At 41.2% G+C, this 20,672-nt stretch overlaps 1 protein-coding gene across 1 annotated transcript in view; it reads left to right on the top strand.

The window, feature by feature from the left end:
• Window positions 1-20,672, top strand: part of mocs3 (molybdenum cofactor synthesis 3) — a 67,998-nt gene that overhangs the window by 17,550 nt on the left and 29,776 nt on the right. Inside the window, exons 5-9 of the mRNA XM_060830843.1 lie at window positions 1,220-1,293; window positions 1,377-1,495; window positions 2,800-2,908; window positions 18,065-18,127; window positions 19,859-20,022. Coding sequence (XP_060686826.1) covers window positions 1,220-1,293; window positions 1,377-1,495; window positions 2,800-2,908; window positions 18,065-18,127; window positions 19,859-20,022 — 529 coding nt within the window. The remainder of the gene's footprint in view (window positions 1-1,219; window positions 1,294-1,376; window positions 1,496-2,799; window positions 2,909-18,064; window positions 18,128-19,858; window positions 20,023-20,672) is intronic.

Here is a 20,672-nt window from a genome sequence, read left to right as displayed (position 1 = left end):
CCAACTTGCCCATTATTATTAAAGTTTTAATTGGAACTGTTCATTCCCTTCTTTATGATGTCGCAGTATCAGGTAGCAGATGCTCATTTTGTTTTTTTGGGCTGTTTTGGGCCAACTCTGCCTTAAACCTATTGCATTTTCTAATCTCCCTAAATTTTCCTGATTCATCTTAGGTATATTACAGCCATTTATGTACAGTCAGCTTTTAATTATTTGCAAGGAGTAAAGGTCCCTCAAGAGTAACCCTGTAATCTTCATTTAAAGTGCAACATGCAACTTCCAACTCCTTTGCTTTTCTTACATTGACCATGTTCATCATAGAGTCATAAGGATGTACAGCACGGAAATAAACCCTTCAGTCCAACTTGTCTATGAATATCCCACCCCAATCTATCCCACCTGCCAGCCCCTGGCCCATATCCCTCCAAACTCTTCCTATTCATATACCCATCCAGATGTCTATTAAATGTTGCAATTGTACTAGCCTCCACCACTTCCTCTGGCAACTCATTCCATGCACATACCACCCTCTGTGTGATAAAGTTGCCCCTTAGGTCTCTTTTATATTTTTTCCCCTCTCACCCTAAACCTATGCTCTCTAGTTCTGGACTTTCCCATGCCAGGGAAGAGACTTTGTATATTTATCCTATCCATGCCTCTCATGATTTTGTAAGCTTCTTTCAGGTCACATCCTTGAAAGGAGTGACTGTTTTATGCCAACTAACGTTAAATCATTTAAAGTTTCCTGTGTTTAACCTATGCAGAATGTGAAACTACTAAAACAGATTTCCCTTTGGACTGTTAGTCAACTGATAAAGGAGAGTTGCATTCCATCAGTTTGAATTATATTGAAAACTACACGAGGTAAAAGGATTGCGCAGTAGACATCACAGTTCTTCAAACATATTTTTCAGTTTTTATTGGCCTTCCACTTGCAGAATATGATGCCCTCTGTTGCTCTGTATAGGGAATTGCAAGAGTTTTAAAAATAATTCTGTCCGTTCTGATGACCTGGAGAAGCAACAGTCTTTCATGGGTCTCTCACTGACCACTAATATCAATTGTGCATGTTAACTTGTGCCATTTTACCCATAACCACCTTGTCATCTTACTTCATTAACAGATGTGCACGCATCTAACCATTTAGAAGAGTATCAGACAAACGAGAGTATTTTTTAAATCAACGTATTAAGTTTGAATTATTATTTCTTATCCACAGGCTAAATTCAAATGTTGAATGCATACCATATCATTTTCAATTGAGCTACAAGAACGCAAGGCAACTTATTCAACAATATCCTTTTTTTTATGGTGGTTTTTGTGATGAGGATTAAAGTATTTTTGATTATTTAGATTATTCTTAACTAATTTCTTCAAATATGACATTGTAGTGGATTGCTCTGACAATGTCCCTACGCGGTTTCTTGTCAATGACGCTTGTGTTCTGAATGGGAAGCCACTGGTATCAGCTAGTGCTCTAAGGATGGAGGGACAGGTAAAGAAATAATAACAAATACTTAAAACTTTTATTTCACAGATGATTACATTTAAAGTGTTATTGATCTAGATTGAACAGGAGACAAATGGGTGGCCATGTTGTAATGTTTTGTACACTGTAGACTAGTAATCTAGGGATCCCAGGTTCATGTTCTTTCTCATGTATCAGCTTGAGTAAAACCCAGTCAACGAAGGAATTTGAGTTTCATCTGAGGAAATCTTTTCCTGCTTCACTTACGTCAATTACAAATCTTTTAAGTAGCTTGCATGATGGATACTAGGATTTCTGAAATGGACAGGTTCAAGTCCCACCATGGCATCTGGAAGCTGAAATATAGTACTAGTCTCTGTAATGGCTAAATTGTAATCCATCAGATTTATCAATGTCCTTCAGGCAATGAAGTCTTCCATCTTTACCCACTGTGGTACGTATGTGATGCCAGATCCATTCACTGTGATTGAAATGGCTCATTGCATTATAGGATAAACATTTGAATAATTTGAAATTTCTTTACAGTTTTGAATCTTAAGAATTCCCTACCCACGAATGTAATGGAACCTCTATCATTAATATATTAAAGGCTCTTGGACAGATTTTTACTGGTTCAGAGATTACACAATATGGGGAATGAATGAGAAAGTTCGAATAGAGGCAGCCATTATTCCAATGAATTATGGAATGGGTTTGAAGGGCTGATTATCTTCTACTCCTACTTGTCTTGTTCTTACACAAAACTGCTAAAGTATATTGGTCTCTTTTTGAGAGAAACTGAGATGAAGGATTAATTAGATGATTACAAGTCTCAATGAAAGGAGTAAGAGGAAAGCTGAGGTAAAATAGAATGTAGTTGGGAAATAGTTGGCTTTGTGGTTAAACCATAGAATTCCGACAGTGCAGAAAGTGGCCAATGGGCCCATGAAATCTGCACTGACTCTCCAAAGTGCGCACCCACCACCCACCCATAACCTTGTTTTTTTTTATTCTGGCCAATCCACCTAACCTACATATCCTTGGACACTACACAGCAATCTTTAGCATGGCCAATCCACCTAACCTGCTCATCTTTGGACTGTGCGAGAAATTGGAGCACCCAGAGGAAACCAATGCAGAAACTGGGAGAACATGCAAACTCCACAGAGATAATTGCCCAAAGCTGGGATCAAATCCAGGTGCCTGGTGCTGTGGGGCAGCAATGCTAACCACACTGCAACCATGTTGCGATTAAAGTACTCATCATTATTGTTGTTTGTTTTTGACACTGAGGTTTTTAGGTGGTAACCTTTTTTTTTTTACCTTTTCAGCTCACAATATATAACTACAACGGTGGCCCTTGTTATAGATGCCTCTATCCAAAGCCACCTCCAGCTGAGACTGTAACTAATTGTTCTGACGGTGGAGTCTTGGGAATAGGTAAGACCATTAGAAGTAGACCATTTGACCGCATTAGCTTGATCTGACATTCAATAGAATCGTGGCAGATCCAACATTTCTCACGTTCACTTCCCTACCCTTTCCCCATAAACGTTGATTTCCCTATTGATCAAGAATTTTTTTATCTTTCTCAACCTTAAATATACACAAAGATTCAACACCCACAACTCTCTGTGGCAAGACTCTTTAACCCTCTTGAAGAAATTCCTCTTTATTTCAATTTTAAGTTGTCATCCCTTTATTTTTAGACTATGCTGTCCAGTCCTAGGCTGTCCCATGAGGGGAAATATCCTCTCAGTAAACTGTTTGTTTGTATCTCTGTAGCTTGGAGATAGTGAGGATTGCAGATGCTGGAGAAGTCAGAGTTGATCAAGTGTGGTGTTGGGGAAAAAAGCACAGCAATCAGGCAGCATCTAACGAGCAAGGAAGTCCACTTTTCGGGTTTAACCTTTCAATCATGTGACTGCTGATATCGCTGATCACATGACCACTCCCATCCACCCCCACTCCCAACTCCAGATCAACACTTGGCCCCAGCCACAAGCTGCTGGGTATTCACCATTTGCCACACCCCCCCCCAGGACCTCCCCCTTACTGAAGACACCCTCATTACACTGTGTCCCCACATCAACGAATTTCATATGCGTCACGATGTTGAACGTTTCCTCCATTGCCTGTCTTTGTGTCTCCTTTCTCAATCATGACTCGCATCCACTTTCCGAAGATGTTTTCTCCCACCTCCAACAAATTTCATCTTCTTGAACATCTCCCCGTGCTGGCCTCTTAACACCCCCCCCCCCACCCCCGACCTCTACATCTTCAACTGCTATCACAACATTAACTGCCTCAATCTCTCCACCCATCTCACCCACTTCAGCTTCCCATGCTCGCAACTCACAGCCCTCCACTCCCTCCGCTCCAACCCCAACCTCCCCATCAAACCTCCCGAGAAGTGAAGTGCGGTGATTGTACGGCGCACCATCCTATACATCTGAGGCCAGATGCCAACTCACCGACACTACATCCTACCACACTTCAACCGTGACCCCACCTCTCAATAGACAATAGGTGCAGGAGTAGGCCATTCTACCCTTCGAGCCTGCACCACCATTCATTATGATCATGGCTGATCATCCCCAATCAGTATCCTGTTCCTGCCTTCTCTCCATAACCCTTGATTCCACTACCCTTGAGAGCTCTATCCAACTCTTCCTTAAACGAATCCAGAGACTGGGCCTCCACTGCATTCCACACACCCACCTCTCTCTGGGTGAAGAAGTTTCTTCTCACCTCTGTCCTAAATGGCCTACCCCTTTTTTTTAAGCTGTGTCCTCTGTTTCGGGACTCACCCATCAGCAGAAACCTATTTCCTGCCTCTAGAGTGTCCAATCCTTTAATAATCTTATACGTCTCAATCAGATCCCCTCTCAGCCTTCTAAACTCAAGGGTATACAAGCCCAATCACTCCAATCTTTTAACATAAGATAGTCCCGCCATTCCAGGAATTGACCTCGTGAACTTACGGTGCACTCCCTCAATAGCCAGAATGTCTTTCCTCAAATTTGGAGACCAGAACTACACACAATATTCCAGGTGCGGTCTCACCAGGGCCCTGTATAGCTGCAGAAGAACCTCTTAGCTTCTATACTCAATCCCTCTTGTTATGAAGGCCAGCATGCTATTAGCTTTCTTCACTACCTGCTGTACCTGTATGCTTGCCTTCTTTGACTGGTGTACAAGAACACCCAGCTCTCTTTGTACTGCCCCTTTACCTAACTTGACTCCAGTTAGGTAGTAATCTGCCTTCCTGTTCTTACCACCAAAGTGGATAACCATACATTTATCCACATTAAACTGCATCTGACCACTCACCTAACCTGTCCAGGTCACTCTGTAATCTCCTAACATCCTCCTCACATTTCACCCTGCCACTGAGCTTAGTATCATCAGCAAATTTGCTAATGTTACTGTTAATACCATCTTCTATATCATTAATATATATTGTAAAAAGCTGAGGTCCCGGCACTGATCCCTGCGGTACCCCACTGGTCACCGCCTGCCATTCTGAAAGAGAGCCGTTTATCACTACTTTGTTTCCTGTCAGCCAACCAATTTTTAATCCAAGCCCCCAATACCATGTGCCATAATTTTGATCACTAACCTCCTATGTGGGACTTTATCAAAGGCTTTCTGAAAGTTCAGTTACACTACATCCACTGAATCTCCCTTGTCCATCCTCAGAGTTACATCCTCAAAAAAAATTCCAGAAGATTAGTCGAGCATGATTTCACCTTCATAAATCCATGCTGACTCTGACCTATCCTGTTACTGCTATCCAGATGTGTTGTAATTTCATCCTTTATAATTGACTTCAGCAGCTTTCCCACCACTGAGGTCAGACTAATTGGTCTATAATTTCCTGCTTTCTCTCTCGCTCCTTCCTCACATCACCAAACCATCATCTGCAAGACTATCCGCAAAATCATCACCTCAGGTGATCTCCCATCCTCAGCCTTCAATCTCCTAGTTCCCCAATCCCACATATCTCTTACCCAAAATCTACAAATCTGATTCCCCTGGTCAATCAATTGTCTGCGCCTGCTGACATCCTACTGAACTCTTCTCAACTTATTTCGACTCCGTCAGGTCCCCCTTCATCTAGGAACTTCCCACATACAATTGGACACCACCCATGCCCTCCACGTCTTCCGTGACATGGTGCCTTACATCTCATTTTTATGAAGAATAGCCAGTCCCTCTAAGCCTGTATCCCCCATGAAAAAGGCCTCAAAGCCCTCTGTTTCTTCCTTTCCTGCCGACCCACCCAGTCCCCATCCAATGGTGAATAACTTAGAAAGAACCTACGTGCTGTTTAAGTAGGCTGGGTAAATAGCAGCAGTGCATCCTGATTGATGAAACTGGTCCTCATCCTTCTTTCAATCCTCCTGCTTTCCACAACCAGAGGGTGGCTGTGGGTGCTTGCATGGGTCCCAGCTATGCTTGCCTCTTTGTTGGATACATGGAACAGTTCCTCTTCCACAACTACACTGGCACTATCCTCCACTTTTTCCTCTGCTACATCGATGACTGTATCAGCGCTACCTCGTGCTCCCACGAGAAGCTTGAACAGTTCATCCACAACACGAACACTTCCACCCTGACATCAAATTCACCAGGATCATCCCCGACGCCTCCCTCCCCTTCCTGAACGCCTCCATCTCTGGCGACTGACTTAACAATTGACATTTACTTCAAACCCACTGACTCCCACAGCTGCCATGACTATACACCCCGCCTCAACCTGTAAAAACACAACCCCTAGCTCCCAATTCCTCTGCCTCCACTCTATCTGCTCCCAGGTTGAGCACTTCCACTCCAGGGCATTCCAGATATCCGCCTACTTCCAGGACCATAACCTCCTCTCGCATGTTATTAACAGTGCCCTCAATCACACATCCTCCAATTCTTGCACCTCTGCCCTCAAACCCCATCCCCCACCTGCAACAAGGATAGAATTCCCCCTGGTCCTCACAATCCACCACTAATCTCCAAATTCAGCACATCATCCTCTGCCATTTTTGCCACCTACAGTCAGACCTCACCACTAAAAATATATTTGCCTCCCTAGTCCTACCTGCATTCCATAGGGACTGCTCCCTCTGTGACTCTCTCATTGGGTACACACTCTCCACCATTCCCCTCTCTACACCTGGTTCCTGCTGCCATAAGAGGCAAGACTTGCACCCACACCTTATCCTCCACTCAACTCTGTCCAAGGCTCTAAAGGATCATTCCAAATTTGTGAAAACAGTTCTGATGAAGGGTTAAGCCTGAAATGTCGATTTTCTTGCTCTTCAGATGATGCCTCACCTACTATGCTTTCTCCAGCGCCACACTTTATCGACTGGACCTCTGTCACAACCTGACTTTCTACTGGCTTTTTTTTGTCATTTGCAGATTTGATGACTGTATATTCACTTCCTTTCTCCAAATTATTAATGCATATTGTAAGCAGTTGACGTTCTAGCACTGATCTGTGCAGGACCCCACTAGTCAAGGGTCACCAATCTGAAAAAGAACCTCTTATCCCCACTCACTGTTGCCTGTCCATGAGCCAGTTCTCTATTGTACTGATAGCTAGTGACTTTAACAGTGTAAGTTAATTGTTCTGTACTTAGAATGAGCACTTTTTCTCATCCAACTTCATACTTGATTATCCTTGTAAGCTGAACACTTTGTGTTATATCCATTTGGGAGGGAAATAAAACACTATCTGTAGATAGTTAATGAAATCTTTGTATAACTGTTCTCTCGAGGATAGTGCCTTCAAAAGCAACAAGCAAGTGTCAGGAAACAATCTTGCTTGTTACCCACAATCTTGGCTGTATTTTGTTGTGATCTTGTGGTTTTCCAAAAATGTGGTTTTACATTATCCAACCTTCATGAATGCTTTCAAGGAACCAGTCTTCAATGATTGGTCACTATGAAATAAAAATCACTCATCTAACTACGCTTAATTTTAAATGGCTGATACCTGTTACTAAGCAATAACCAATACTGTGGCTACAGGAGCAGGTCAGTGCTAAGAATCCTACAGCATGTTACTTGTCTCCTGACTCTCGAAAGCCTGTCCACCATCTACAAGGCACAAGTAAGGAGTTTGTCGGAATACTCCCCATTTGCCTGGATGAGCACAACTCCAACAGCACTCTAGAAGCTTGACATCACCCAAGACAAGCAACCTTGACAGACTAGATGATTGGCACGGCAACCACACCTTTTCACGATCAACACAGTAGTATGTGCTATTTACAAGATGCACTACTGCTATTCACCAAGCCTACTTAAACAGCACATTCCAAACCTACAACCACTACTGTCTAGCAGGACAAAGGCAGCTGATACAAGTGAATGACACTGCTTGCAAGTTCTTTCTAAGCCATTCGCCATCGTGACTTGGAAGTATAATGTCATTCCTTTTGGTTTTTTTTGGGTCATAACCCGAGAACTCCCTAACAACATTGTGAGTGTACCTATACCAAATGACTGTAGCAATTAAAGATTGCAGCTCACCTCACCACTTCAACAATATTTTGGGGATGGGCAATAAATGCTGGTTCAGCAGGGAGGTCCGCATCCCCTAGTCAAGTTTATTAAAAACAATGCAATTTATCCACTTCTTTATAATTGATGCCCATAATTTACAAAACTGAATCACATCCTTGCTACATTTTTGCATCTTCAGCACTGCCAAAACTATCTCTGTAGCTTAGTTGAGACCTTTCTTGTCTATCTCCAGATCAAACACTCTTTAAGTAAAAGGGAGACCAAAGTTATACTGTATTCAGATAATATCTGACCTATTTTTTGTATGAATAACATTATAAAAATCATAGTTTTGTTTAGCAGGACACTAAAATACAGAATCTTGTTCTCTGGCACTCGATGGAGATTGAACCTTTATGGACTGCTTAAAGGCTATGGTCAAGTTTCTTTTCTGCCACCTTTCAATCACACCCAAATATGCAACATACTGCACTGGAACTCTGTCGAAAGATGTGTGTAACAGTGTGTTGGGGTTCCTTTTTTGTTTAGTAAACCTTAATGCTTGAGATTCAATATTGACTCAAATTGCTGGCAATCATTGAAATCAAGTTTTGCTAAATTACAGGATTTGAGTTTATAAGTTATAACTGACAGTTATAATCTGGATAGTCCTTTTCTCATGTTGCATGGCTTCCTGTCATTTTGTTTTAATGTTGTGTTCTTTTTGCCTATCTTTCATTTTGCATCACAATTTATGAATTAGTATTGGTTATACACATTGTGATATCTGTTTTCATTGCAAATCAGCATCCCCATACTGCCTTCATCTCAAGCACACTGTCTGTTTGTTCTGTCTGTGGTCAAGGGCTCTTGCATCCCACAAGAACCCTCTGGCCCTGACTCATTCTGACTGTAAGAATTTGCTGGAGTGGACAGATACAGGAGTTTATCAGAAAAGGTGATATGTGAACAGTGGTGAATGTTTAGGAGGGGGTGGTAGGTAATAAGGCAAGTTTGGGAAGATACACAAGTGAACTTGCTAAATCTCCCAGTGACAAACCCTCTGTAATTCTTATATCAGCAATTACGCTAATATAATTTTCAGCAGTTAGTCAAGACAAGGGGAAGACCCTTTGATCAGGGTTTCAGCATAGCAAATCCAGAGCATCCTCCAATGGCATTCCAGTGGTTTGGACATGGTCATTTGGCCACTTGGAGCATGAGGAATTAGGATCTTCTGACAGGTGAATAGCTGCACAAAAGGCAGCACACCATCCTTCTTGACAAGGATCGGTACTGGGTCCACTATTTTTTGTAGTTTATATAAATGATTTGGATGTGAACAATGGAGGTATAGTTAGTAAATTTGCAGATGACACCAAAATTGGAGGTGTTGTGGACAACGGAAGAAGATTACCTCAGATTACAATGGGATCTTGATCAATGGGACAGTGGGCTGAGGAGTGGCAGACGGAGTTTAATTCAGATAAATGTGAGATGCTGCATTTTGGGAAAGGATTTACACACTTAATGGTACGGTCCTAGATAGTGTTGCTGAACAAAGAGACCTTGGAGTGCAGGTTCATATCTCCTTGAAAGTGGAGTCACAGGTAGATAGGATAGTGAAGAAGGCTTTTGGTATGCTTTCCTTTATTGGTCAGAGTATTGAGTACAGATGTTGGGAGATCATGTAGCAATTGTACAGGACATTGGTTCAGCCACTTTTGGAATATTGCATGCAGTGCTGGTCTTCTTCCTTTTGGAAGGATGTTGTGAAACCTGAAAGGGTTCAGAAAAGATTTTCAAGGATGTTGCCAGATTTGGAGGATTTGACTATAGGGAGAGGCTGAATAGGCTGAGCCTGTTTTCCCTGGAGTGTCAAAGGTTGAGGAGTGACTTCATAGAGGTTTATAAAATGATGAGGGGCATGGATAGGATAAATAGACAAAGTCATTTCCTTGGGGTGGAAGAGTCCAGGGCTAGAGGGCATAGGTTTAGGGTGAGAGGAGAAAGATGTAAAAGAGACCTAAGGGGCAATTTTTTCACGCAGAGGGTGGTGCGTGAATAGAATGAGCTGCCAGAGGAAGTGGTGGATGCTAGTAGAATTGCAACATTCAAAAGGCATCTGGATGGGTATATGAAGAGGAAGGGTTTAGAAGGATATGGGCCAAATGCTGGCAAATGAGACTAGATTAGTTTGGGATATCTCGTCAGCATGGATGATTTGAACTGAAGGGTCTGTTTCTGTGCTATACATTTCTATGACTACTTTTTTCTATTTTTGGCTAGTTTTCTTCACAGATTAAGAGAGAAGTAGGTGTTAAAGGAGATGGAAGTATTGGAACAGGTGAAGAAGCAGTGCAGAGAGCGTGCAGAATTAGATTAGATTCCCCTATAGTGTGGAAACAGGCCCTTTGGCCCAACAAATCCACACCGACCATCCGAAGAGTAACCCACCCAGACTCATTTCCCTCTGACTAGTGCAGATAACACAATGGGCAATTTAGCATGGCCAGTTCAACTGACCTGCACATCTTTGGACTGTGGGAGAAAACCAGAGCACCCAGAATAAACCCACGCAAGCACAGGGAAAATGTGCAAACTCCACACAGATTGTCACCTGAGGCTGGAATCAAACCTGGGTCCCTGGCACTGTGAGGCAGTAGTGCTAACCACTGAGCCATTGTGCTGCCCCATATGAATAGGGTTATTAGTTAATTTTGATAGTGCATGATAGAAGATGTTGCATGCAAAAGACAAAGTAGTAGAGCTTGAACCTTGCGAGGTGCATACAGTATTAGAGGTAGTGAGTTTAAGGTATCTAGGAGATGAAGGTGGCACTTATACTGCCTTCTTCCAGATGGCTGAGATTGCTTTAACCCTGCTTGCAATCTTGGACCAGCATGGCATGGTCTGTCATTGTGGCTTCCACTGCTATTCTGGGGAAGACTACATTCCATTCAGCACCACATCATCCAGCCGGACCTCCAGGACACTGTATATGAAGTGGGTCCCCCATTTCCAATGTCTAAGGCAATGTCAGCAACCATGTACACAGTTCCAATCTGTTAGTGCTTTTTCAGAATACACAACAGGTTTTTAGCAATAGTGTGAAAGCAAGGGATGTTGGTGAGGTCATGGACATTCGCCAAGTGATAAGATGGGGTGGAAATTGGACATGGGATGCTACAGCAGTGTGGCAGATAATTAATGAGGTGAGCTTGATAAAATAAGGGGAGAGAACTCGCTAGGCCTCCTGGCAACAAACCCTCCAGAAATATGATGCAGCTCAGATGTCACCAAAACATTTTACAACATTCAGTCCAGAGAATTGTGGATAAAAGAATTTAAGAATTGGAACCTGTAACTCAAGGAGTACCACAGGCTTTTAATCAGGGGAATTGAAGGTTATGGGGGTAGGGTAGCAAACTGGAGTTGAGGAATATCAAATCAGCCTTGATCTTATGACTGTTGGAAGAATATGCAAAACTTTTCATCCCTGTTTATTCAAGCACCCTGCACTACAATCCATCTGAAATGGATAACTTATCCACCTGAAGCATTACCAGCCTTCCTACTATATCTTGTATGTCAATTTAATCTCATTCATCACCTGGGCCTTCTATTTTGTCAGCATCCAATGCTTTATCATCATCTGCTTCCTTCGTAAACCATGTGAGAAATTTCGTAGTGACAGTCTTTTGTGCTTACTGTAGAGTTGGCAAGAGATTTATGTTTCTTCTTTTGGGGAAAGCTCCAATTATTTGCCAATCAGACAACTGGCACACAATTGCCAGACCTTTCGTGGGAATATGATCCAAAGAGCAGGGAGGCAGCAACTGCTGAGAGAAATATGCCCCCGATAGGACAAGAATCGCGGAGTGGCCCAGGGCAGAAGTAGGTGGTGTTGGTAGAGGTTGCAGAGGAGTGGATCTTTGCAGCAAGGACAGAGGATGGCTTTCCATGGCATCAACATTGATGTATGGTCCCTCAATAAGGCATTGTATTTTTAAATTATTTGTTCATAGAATGTGGGCATTACTAACTCAGCATTTACTGCCCATTTCTAGTTGGTCGAGAGAAGTTGATAGTAAGCTGCCTCTTGAATTGCTGTGGTTTTTGGATTGATGGGAAGGGAGATTTCTAGTGACAGTCTAGGAATTACAAGATGGTTAATATGGTATGAGAACTTGCAGGTGGTAGTGTTTCCATGTCTGCTGGCATGTCCTTCTAGGTTGTAGAGCTTTGGGTTTGGAAGGTACTGTGGAGGAGCCGAGGTGTGTTACTGCAGTGCATAGTTTCTATGTAACAAGACTTCTGCCATTCCGCATCAGTAGTGAAGGGAATGAATATTGAAGGTTGGAATGGGGTGCAAATCAAGTGGGCTCCTTTATTCTGGATGTTATTAGTTTTTTGAATGTTGTTGGAGTTGCATTTATCTAGGTAAATGGAAAGCTTCCATCCCATTTCCGACTTGTGCCTTACAGAGAGACCAGCATTTGGGATACAGGAGGTGAATTATTTGCTACAGAATTCCTAGTCTCTGATCTGCCCTTGTAGTCACAGTAATTCTATGGCTAGTCCAATTCAAATTATGGTCAATGGTAACCCACAGGATTTGGGGAGTGGATAATTGAGCAATGGTAAGGCCATTGAATGTAAAAGGATAATGGTTAGATTCTATCTGTTGAAGCTGAAAATGTGTTGCTGGAAAAGTGTAGCAGGTCAGGCAGCATCCAAGGAGCAGGAGAATTGACGTTTTGGGCATGAGCCGTTCTTCAGGAAACGTCGATTCTCCTGCTCTTTGGATGCTGCCTGACCTGCTGAGCTTTTCCAGCAACACATTTTCAGCTCTGATCTCCACCATCTGCAGTCCTCACTTTCTCTCTGTTGAAGTCAGTCATTGCCTGACATTTTGTAGGATGTTATTTTCCACTGGTCAGCCTGAACCTGCATGTTGTCCAGGTCTTGGTAAATAAGGACAAAAATGGCTTTAGAATTGTAAGTCTTGAATGGTACCAAATATGAAATTATCAGTGCTGCTTACCACTTCTCATCTTAAAATGGGAGAATTAACATTTATAAAGCAAGTATGTCTTTTTGAATGAATCTGCTTATGATTGTTTGCCATGCTCCATGTGTGGTGACAGGCCCATTCACCACTTGATTGCTAGCAGTGACAGGATGACACTCTTAAGTGAAAGGTAATTGCCCACGTAAAGGGTCAGTTAATGGTGGAATGGGAAGTCCTTTGTTGTCAGAAAACCATTTTAAAGCAGCAGATTTCAATAAAATCTCAAACTTCAGCTTGATTTGTAAAAATGTGTCAAAGATTGATCTGGTCACAAATATTTCCCCCTTAAACTTATATGTTGCAGTTTATTTTACTTTTGCACAATAATTTTAATATGGTTTATATTCCCTGCATTTTTCCTCCTAACTTAAAATTATAATTCTTGTATCAGTTTGGCTGATCACTTTGTCTGTGGTATTCCATAAATATTTTGTGGAAGATGTCAAATTGCAACTTATGGTGGTAAAGTCAATTTTTGATTTTGTTTTTTGCCCACTAAAACTTTCTGGTTAACTTTTCCTGAGATCTGCCATTTCTTTGCTGCTGATCAATTAGGACTTCCATTATGGTGGGAATTTTTAAATTGGCTTTGAATGGGGTGATTGAAAAACTTTCATTGAAACTCTTAAAATGCTGTTCTTGGATTAGAGAAATGCAAGTATAATTATTCTAAGATCTAAGCATACATGAAATTTATTGTAGAAACAGTATTGGTCTTGAGTTCAGAAATAAATCTTTGATCTTATGAACTGCACTATTATGTGGCTTTTTAAATTAGTTATCACTCAAATCAGTTGTGTTCAAGATGCCAAAACTGTATACAGATCACTCTGCTATAATGCACGTTTTGTTAACACAAGTTCGCTATAATACAATTGACAAATTGCGGGCACTATTTCTACAGCTTGAACTTTTAAAATGTGTGTTGGTGATTACAGTGCCAACAGTTTAAGTGCAGTTTCCAAAGTGTGATTTTTCTATAACATGGAGTTGCACAAGAACACAACCATTGTGTTGTAGAAGAACTACCTGTAAATGGAGAAAAAACATTTTTGATTTGGTATTTACGTGATAAAATCACGTGTTTCCTTTGACTTATGATGTTTTTTTTTAAAAAGCGTGGTTGTATTCTCAAGTGTTCTGCATCGCCATTGAGTCAAAAGAAATATTTATCTTGAAAATTATTTGAAGAATGCTTTGTTGGCATTGTTACAAAGCATGTTTTCCAGTTGGAACATTAACAGAACAACTTGTACGTTGTGAGCTGTTCCCTAACTTGAGAGGTGGTAACAGTGTCTGATTTTGTACCTATCATGCCTTGAGGCTATTATATTTCTATTCATTTTTGTGGGGTGTGGCTGATACTAGCTGGCCAGCATTTATCGCCTGTCCCTCATTGCCCTTGAGAAGGTGGGGGTGAGCTGCCTTCTTGAAATGCTGCAGTCCACCTGCTATGAGTTGACCCACAATGCTATAAGGGAGGGAATTCCAGGATTTTAACCCAGTGACAGTCAAGGAATGGCAATATATTTTCAAGTCAGGGTGGTGAATGGCTTGGAGGGGAACTTGCAGGGGTGCCAATGTACTTCCTGCCCTGGTCTTTCTAGATGGAAGTGGTTGTGAGTTTGGAAAGTGCCATGTGAGGATCTTCATTAACTTTCTGCAGTGCATCTTGTATTAGTACATACTGCTGCTACTGAGGGTCAGTGATGGAGAGAGTGGATGTTTGTGGATGCTAATCAAGCGTGCTGCTTTGGTCTGGATGGTATCAAGCTTCATGAATGTTAATGGAACTGCACCCATCCAGGCAAGTGGGGAGTATTCCATCTCAATCCTGACTTATGCCTGAACAGATGGTGGAGAGGCTTTGGGGAGGTAGGAAGTGAATTACTTACAGCAGTATTCCTCATTGCTGACCAGTTTATTGAGCCACTGTGACAATGCGGCAAGTCCAAATGGGTTTCTGGTCAATGGTAACCCCTAGAATGTTGATTGTGAGGGATTCAATGATGATAACATTATTGAATGTCAAGTTGCAGTATTTGGATTGTCTCTTATTGGTGATGGTTGTTGCCTTTGTCAATCCAAGCAAGGATATTGACTAGGTCTTGTTGCATTTTGAACATGACTGCTTCAATATCATGAAGGAGGAGTTGAAAATGGTGCTGACCATTGTGCAATCATCAGCAAACATCCCCTTATGATGGAGGGAAAGTCATTGAATCAGCTGAAGATGAGTGCAGTTCTTTTGTCCATGTTTGAACCAAGGCTGTAATGAGATCAAGAACTGAGTGGCCCTGGTGGAACTCAAACTGGGTGTCACTGAGCAGGTTATTGTTCAACAATTGCTGCTTGATAGCATTGTTGATAACACTTTGCCAATGATCAAGAGTAGAGTGGTGGGTCGGTTATAGACGGGGTTAAAATTGTCCTGCTTTTAATGTACAGGACATACCTGGGCAACTTTCCACAATGTTGCATAGATGCCATAACTGTATTGGAACAGTCTGGCTAGGGGTGTGGCAAGTTCTGGAGCGTAAGTCTTCAGAATTATTGCCAGGATGTTGTCAGGGCCCATAGTCTTTGCAGTATCCAACTGTTTCTTGATATCAAATGGAGTGGATCATATTCACTACAGACTGGTATCTGTAATGCTAGAGACCAATGAAGAAGATAGAGATGGATCATCCATTCAGTACATCGGCTGAAGATTGCTGTGATCTTTTGCACTGATTGATTGAGGATGGGGATATTTGTGGAGCCGTCTTCTCCAGTGAGTTGTTTAATTGTCTACCGTCATTCTTGACTGGATGTGATAGGACTGCAGAGCTTAGATCTGATCCATTGGTTGTGGCATCACTTAGGTCTGTCTATCACTTGCTGCTGATGTTGCTTGGCATGCAATGGTCCTGTTTGATAGATTCACTAAGTTGACATCTCATTTTCGGGTATGCCTGGTGCTCCTCCTGCCATGCCCTCATGTACTCTCCATTGAAGTAAGTTTGATCCTCGGGCTGTTGAGTGGGGGATATGCCAGACAATGAAGTGGCAGATTGTGCTGGAGTACAAGTCTGCTGCTGTTGATGGCCCACATCACCTCATGGCCCAGTCTTGAATTGCTAGATCTACTCGAGGCCTGTCTCATTTTACACGATGATAATGCCACACAATACGATGGAGGTTATTCTCAGTGTGAAGGTGGGACTTCGTAGGTGTGCAGTGGTCACTCTTGCCGATCCTATCATGAAGCCAGCACATTTGTAAGGATGCAGTCAAATATGATTTTCCCTCTTGTTGATACTTTCACCACCTACTGTAGAGCCAGTCCAGCAGCCATGTCCTTTAGAACCCAACCAGTTCGATCATTGTTGCCGAGCCACTTTTCATAGTGGGCATTGAAATCCCCCAGCCAGAGTACATTTTTGTGCCCTTGTCATCCTCTGCTTACTTCGTGTTGTTCAACATGGAATATTGATTTATCAGCTGAGGGAGAACAGTACATGGTAACCAATAAAACACTTCCTTGTCCATGTTTAACCTGAAGCCATGAGACTTCATGGGGTTCAGAATCAATGTTGAGGAGTCCCAGGGCAACTGCCTCCTGACTGTATGCCACTGTGCCACCACCTCTGCTGGATCTGCCCTGCTGGTGGGACAGGATGTATCTAGAGAGGGTAATGGTAGTGTCTGGGACATAGTCATACTCAGAGATTCATATCTCATGGATATGTCAGGCTGTTGCTTAACTTGCCAGTGAGGCAGCTGTCCCAGTTTTGGCATTAGTCCCTAGCTGTTAGTGCGGAGGATTTTGCCATGAAGGCAGGGCTGTTTGTACCATTGTCTTTTCCATTGCCTTGTTTGATGTTAGATGATCCATCTGGTGTCATTTCTTTGAGCCTTTGTAGTGATTGATAAAACTGAATGGTTTGCTTGGTTATTTCAGAGGGCAGTTTGCAGTTGGAGCATTAATAGCTTTGTGAGCTGTTTCCTAACTTGAGAGGTGGCAAATTATTGAGTTGGTGTCTGATTTTATACCATCATGCCTTGAGGCTATTATATTTGCTCAACCTTGCTTTATGCTTTATTCTATTTTAGATATTTTCTAATCAACCTGTTCAGAGGCGGTATTACAAACCCCTTGAATCCAGATCTCCTCCTGATTCTGAGAAAGGGGCACATCCATTGCACCACTTTTTTTATACTTGCCAGATCTGGTTATTGCCAGGAGGATCATGATACAGTGCATAGACATACTATTTAGTGACAGACAGACTGGGGAGTGGGCCAGTGGTGTTGTGAAGAGCCATATGATCTTGTCACTCACATGATATACTTCACATGTTTTAAGCGGATTTCCATTATGAATTTATTGAACAGTTCTGTGATTTTTCATGAATTGCCCAAAAAGTACTTTTTTCTTGTACTTAAGGTAGTATTATTTCTATCCCTTGTCACCTCTATCTCTGAAGCCGAACTGTTGTGATCCTGTTAAGGGCCATTAGCAAAGAGAAACCTGAAGGACCAGTGGAATTACTCCATAAGATTTCATGTTTTCAAACAAAAGCACAAACTTTATTATATTTTAGAATGAATTAAACAAGGAATTGCTTTGGAATTAAGCAACTTAGGCATATTAAGCAATATGCTTAACACTGTTTGTGTATTTCTGAGAAAAGAGATGTGTTGTTGAAGCTTTTCATTTTGCACTAAATACGACAGTTAACTTTGAAGCTTTTATTTACATTCAAACCAAGTAAGCCAAATCCATTTTTAAAATTATTCATTCATAGGATGTGGGTATCACTGGCAGGCCAGAATTTATTGTCCATCCCTAATTATTGTTGAAAATGTGGCAATGCCTTTATAAATGACTGTAGTAATTGCATTTAGATAATGATGTGATGTTAGGAAGGTAGTTACAGGATTTTGCTGGCTATGTTTGAAACACAATGCTCACTTACCTGAATTTTTTTTTGTTAACAGTGTCAACCTAACAATTTTTTTTCATATTGTAGTGCCTGGGATTCTGGGATGTATTCAGGCACTGGAGGTGCTGAAGATTGCGTCAGGGATAGGATGTATCTTTTTAATTCCTTAAGGTAATAAAATGTTCCTGTGAAATGTACTAGTGCATTGAGGTACCCATTGATAAAAATGCAGCTGCTGAAAGAAAACTTTTATAATGTTCACAGGCTACAAGCGGTAGCAGTAAATTCTGAAAAGCTAACGATTTGAGTTATACAACCAAGGCCAGTAATAACGAAAGGGTGATGCAGTCCGATACTGTCCCCTTGTGGCAATAGGCAACTATTGGTTGTACCACCCAAGAAACTTCTCACCATAAAACCATTGTACAATATTTGAAAACAAAGTGAGGCATTAACATTTTTCATTCCACACCCAACTTCCAATTTCCTGATTTTCTCCATCTTTTTTTCCTAAATTGCTGGCTTGATTTGTAAAACAAAAAAAATCAAAAATTAATGATGGTCACACTGTATCTATAAAGAAGCCCTACAGTGTGGAAACAGACCCTTCGCCTCAAAAGGTCCACACCGACCATCCGAAGATTAACCCACCCAGACGCATTCCCCTACCCTACTACTCTATGTTTTATCTCTAACCTCCACATCCCTGAACACAATTGGCAATTTAATGTGACAAATTTACCTAATCTGCACATCTTTGGATAGTGGGAGGAAACCAGAGCACCCGGAGGAAACCCATGACACGAAAAGAACGTGCAAACTCAACACAGATCGTCACCCGAGGCTGGAATCGAGCCCAGGTCCCTGGTGCTGCAGGACAGCATGTTATATTTTTGCCAAGAACAATATGCTGTAGATGCTAGAAATCTTTTTTAAAAACCAGAAAATGCTTAAAAATACTCAACAGTTGGCAGCATCTGCAAACAGTAAAACAAATTGGGTTTGAGATTAACAACCTTGCATGTTGGACTTGTACAATTTTGTTCCCAATTTCATTGTATGTTGTTTCCGTCTTGAATGTGGGATGCTTAAAATGACAGGAAAATAAAATACTTTGACTAGTAGCAACTTTTCTCCAGCTTTCCTCAATCTGATGTTATTTGATCAAATTGGCAATGTTACTGCCAACAGTATCATTGGCATAGATACTGTTCCTCTGCTCTCTCCCCCAGTTGGATACTGTTCATGTATGAAGACTTAATTGGGACTGACAGATTATTTGAAATTATAAAAAGATTGGATTATATGAGATGAAATGATTCAAAGTATGCTTTAACATTTATTCAGTGTTACTATTAGTACTTGTGATGTTTGATGAAATCATTGCAGATATTTGTCGAAGTAACAGGTTGACCCTTTCCTTTAATATGTACCAGTAATAATAGTAATATCAAGTGACGATTCCTTTTTTTATACTTTATTGTTTCAGCTAAATTCAGATAGTTTATATTTTATTTTTCTTCTCTACTTTCTGGTGGACATGAACCATTCCCTGACCATAATGTTGTACTGCAATTGTGGGCTGAATGTCTATTCTACAGCAAAATAAAATCTGCTAATTCAATGCTTTACATAATCCCTACTCACATGCTATTTCTTGATCAAGGCAAAGCCAAATGATTCCCTAACAGGTAAAAAGTTATCTTCTATCGGTTAATCTATATGGAATTGAGCAGTTTTCTTTTTTTAACTGTCTGTGGGGATGCATTTTATCAGCTCCCAGCTGTATACAAAGCTGGAATCTTACACTGGGAATAAATTAACCTGTTTCCTGTGACAAGTATGCTTTCCTAGCTTGGTCCTTAACGATAACCTGTTCAGCATCTTACAGCCAACAGATGTTAATATTTGATGCACTGGAAGCTCGATTTCGCACAATTAAGCTTCGCTCCAAGCAGCCAACATGTGCAGTGTGTGGTGACAATCCAACGGTGAAAGATCTGATTGACTATGAAAAGTTCTGTGGCTCAGCAGCAACAGATCAGGTTAGAAACTTATATTGTCTGAAAATAGAAAGCATTAAAGAGATCCAAAGGTGAAAGAGAACACTACATTGACATTGTAACTGCTCCATACTTCTGAATGATATAAACTCATCGTTATTTTCACTTTAAAATTTGCATTTGCTGTAACGTTTGTGAATATTCTTTCATAAGAATTTAATCTCATGCCTCTATTTAGTTTACCTTTTTCTGTTTTTCCATTCATTTGGGTGCTCTAGCACTGTTTTCCAACTATGATTGAAAGAAGGTAAACTTGTTGGTAGATCCTTGGCACTGCTCTTCTGTTGCAGTCTGGGTCTGCAAGAGGGAGGAAACAGGTGTGGGAAAATATAATTTTGCTTTTCGAGAGGTTGACATGTCAGAAGGCTATTCAGCTATTTGCTTTATATTATCCATGAAATCATGATTGGTCTTTCTTGGTGGCTTCAAATCCATTTACACGCCATAAACCTTGATATTTTCCCTTATCAAAGAGCTATTGAGTGTAGTCTTCAATTTTAAATTGACTCTGCTTCCACACCTTTTGGAAGAAGTAGTTCCAGATTTTAATTATCTGTATTATTTTCTGATTTTACTTCTAGCTGGCTTGACTTCTTAATAAGTCTCTCAGACAATCAAATACTGAACCAATT

The sequence above is a fragment of the Hemiscyllium ocellatum genome, chromosome 10, assembly GCF_020745735.1.
Source record: "Hemiscyllium ocellatum isolate sHemOce1 chromosome 10, sHemOce1.pat.X.cur, whole genome shotgun sequence".
NCBI lineage: Eukaryota > Metazoa > Chordata > Chondrichthyes > Orectolobiformes > Hemiscylliidae > Hemiscyllium > Hemiscyllium ocellatum.
The sequence above is the reverse complement of the archived record's forward strand: the minus strand, read 5'-3'. Positions and strand labels throughout refer to the sequence as shown.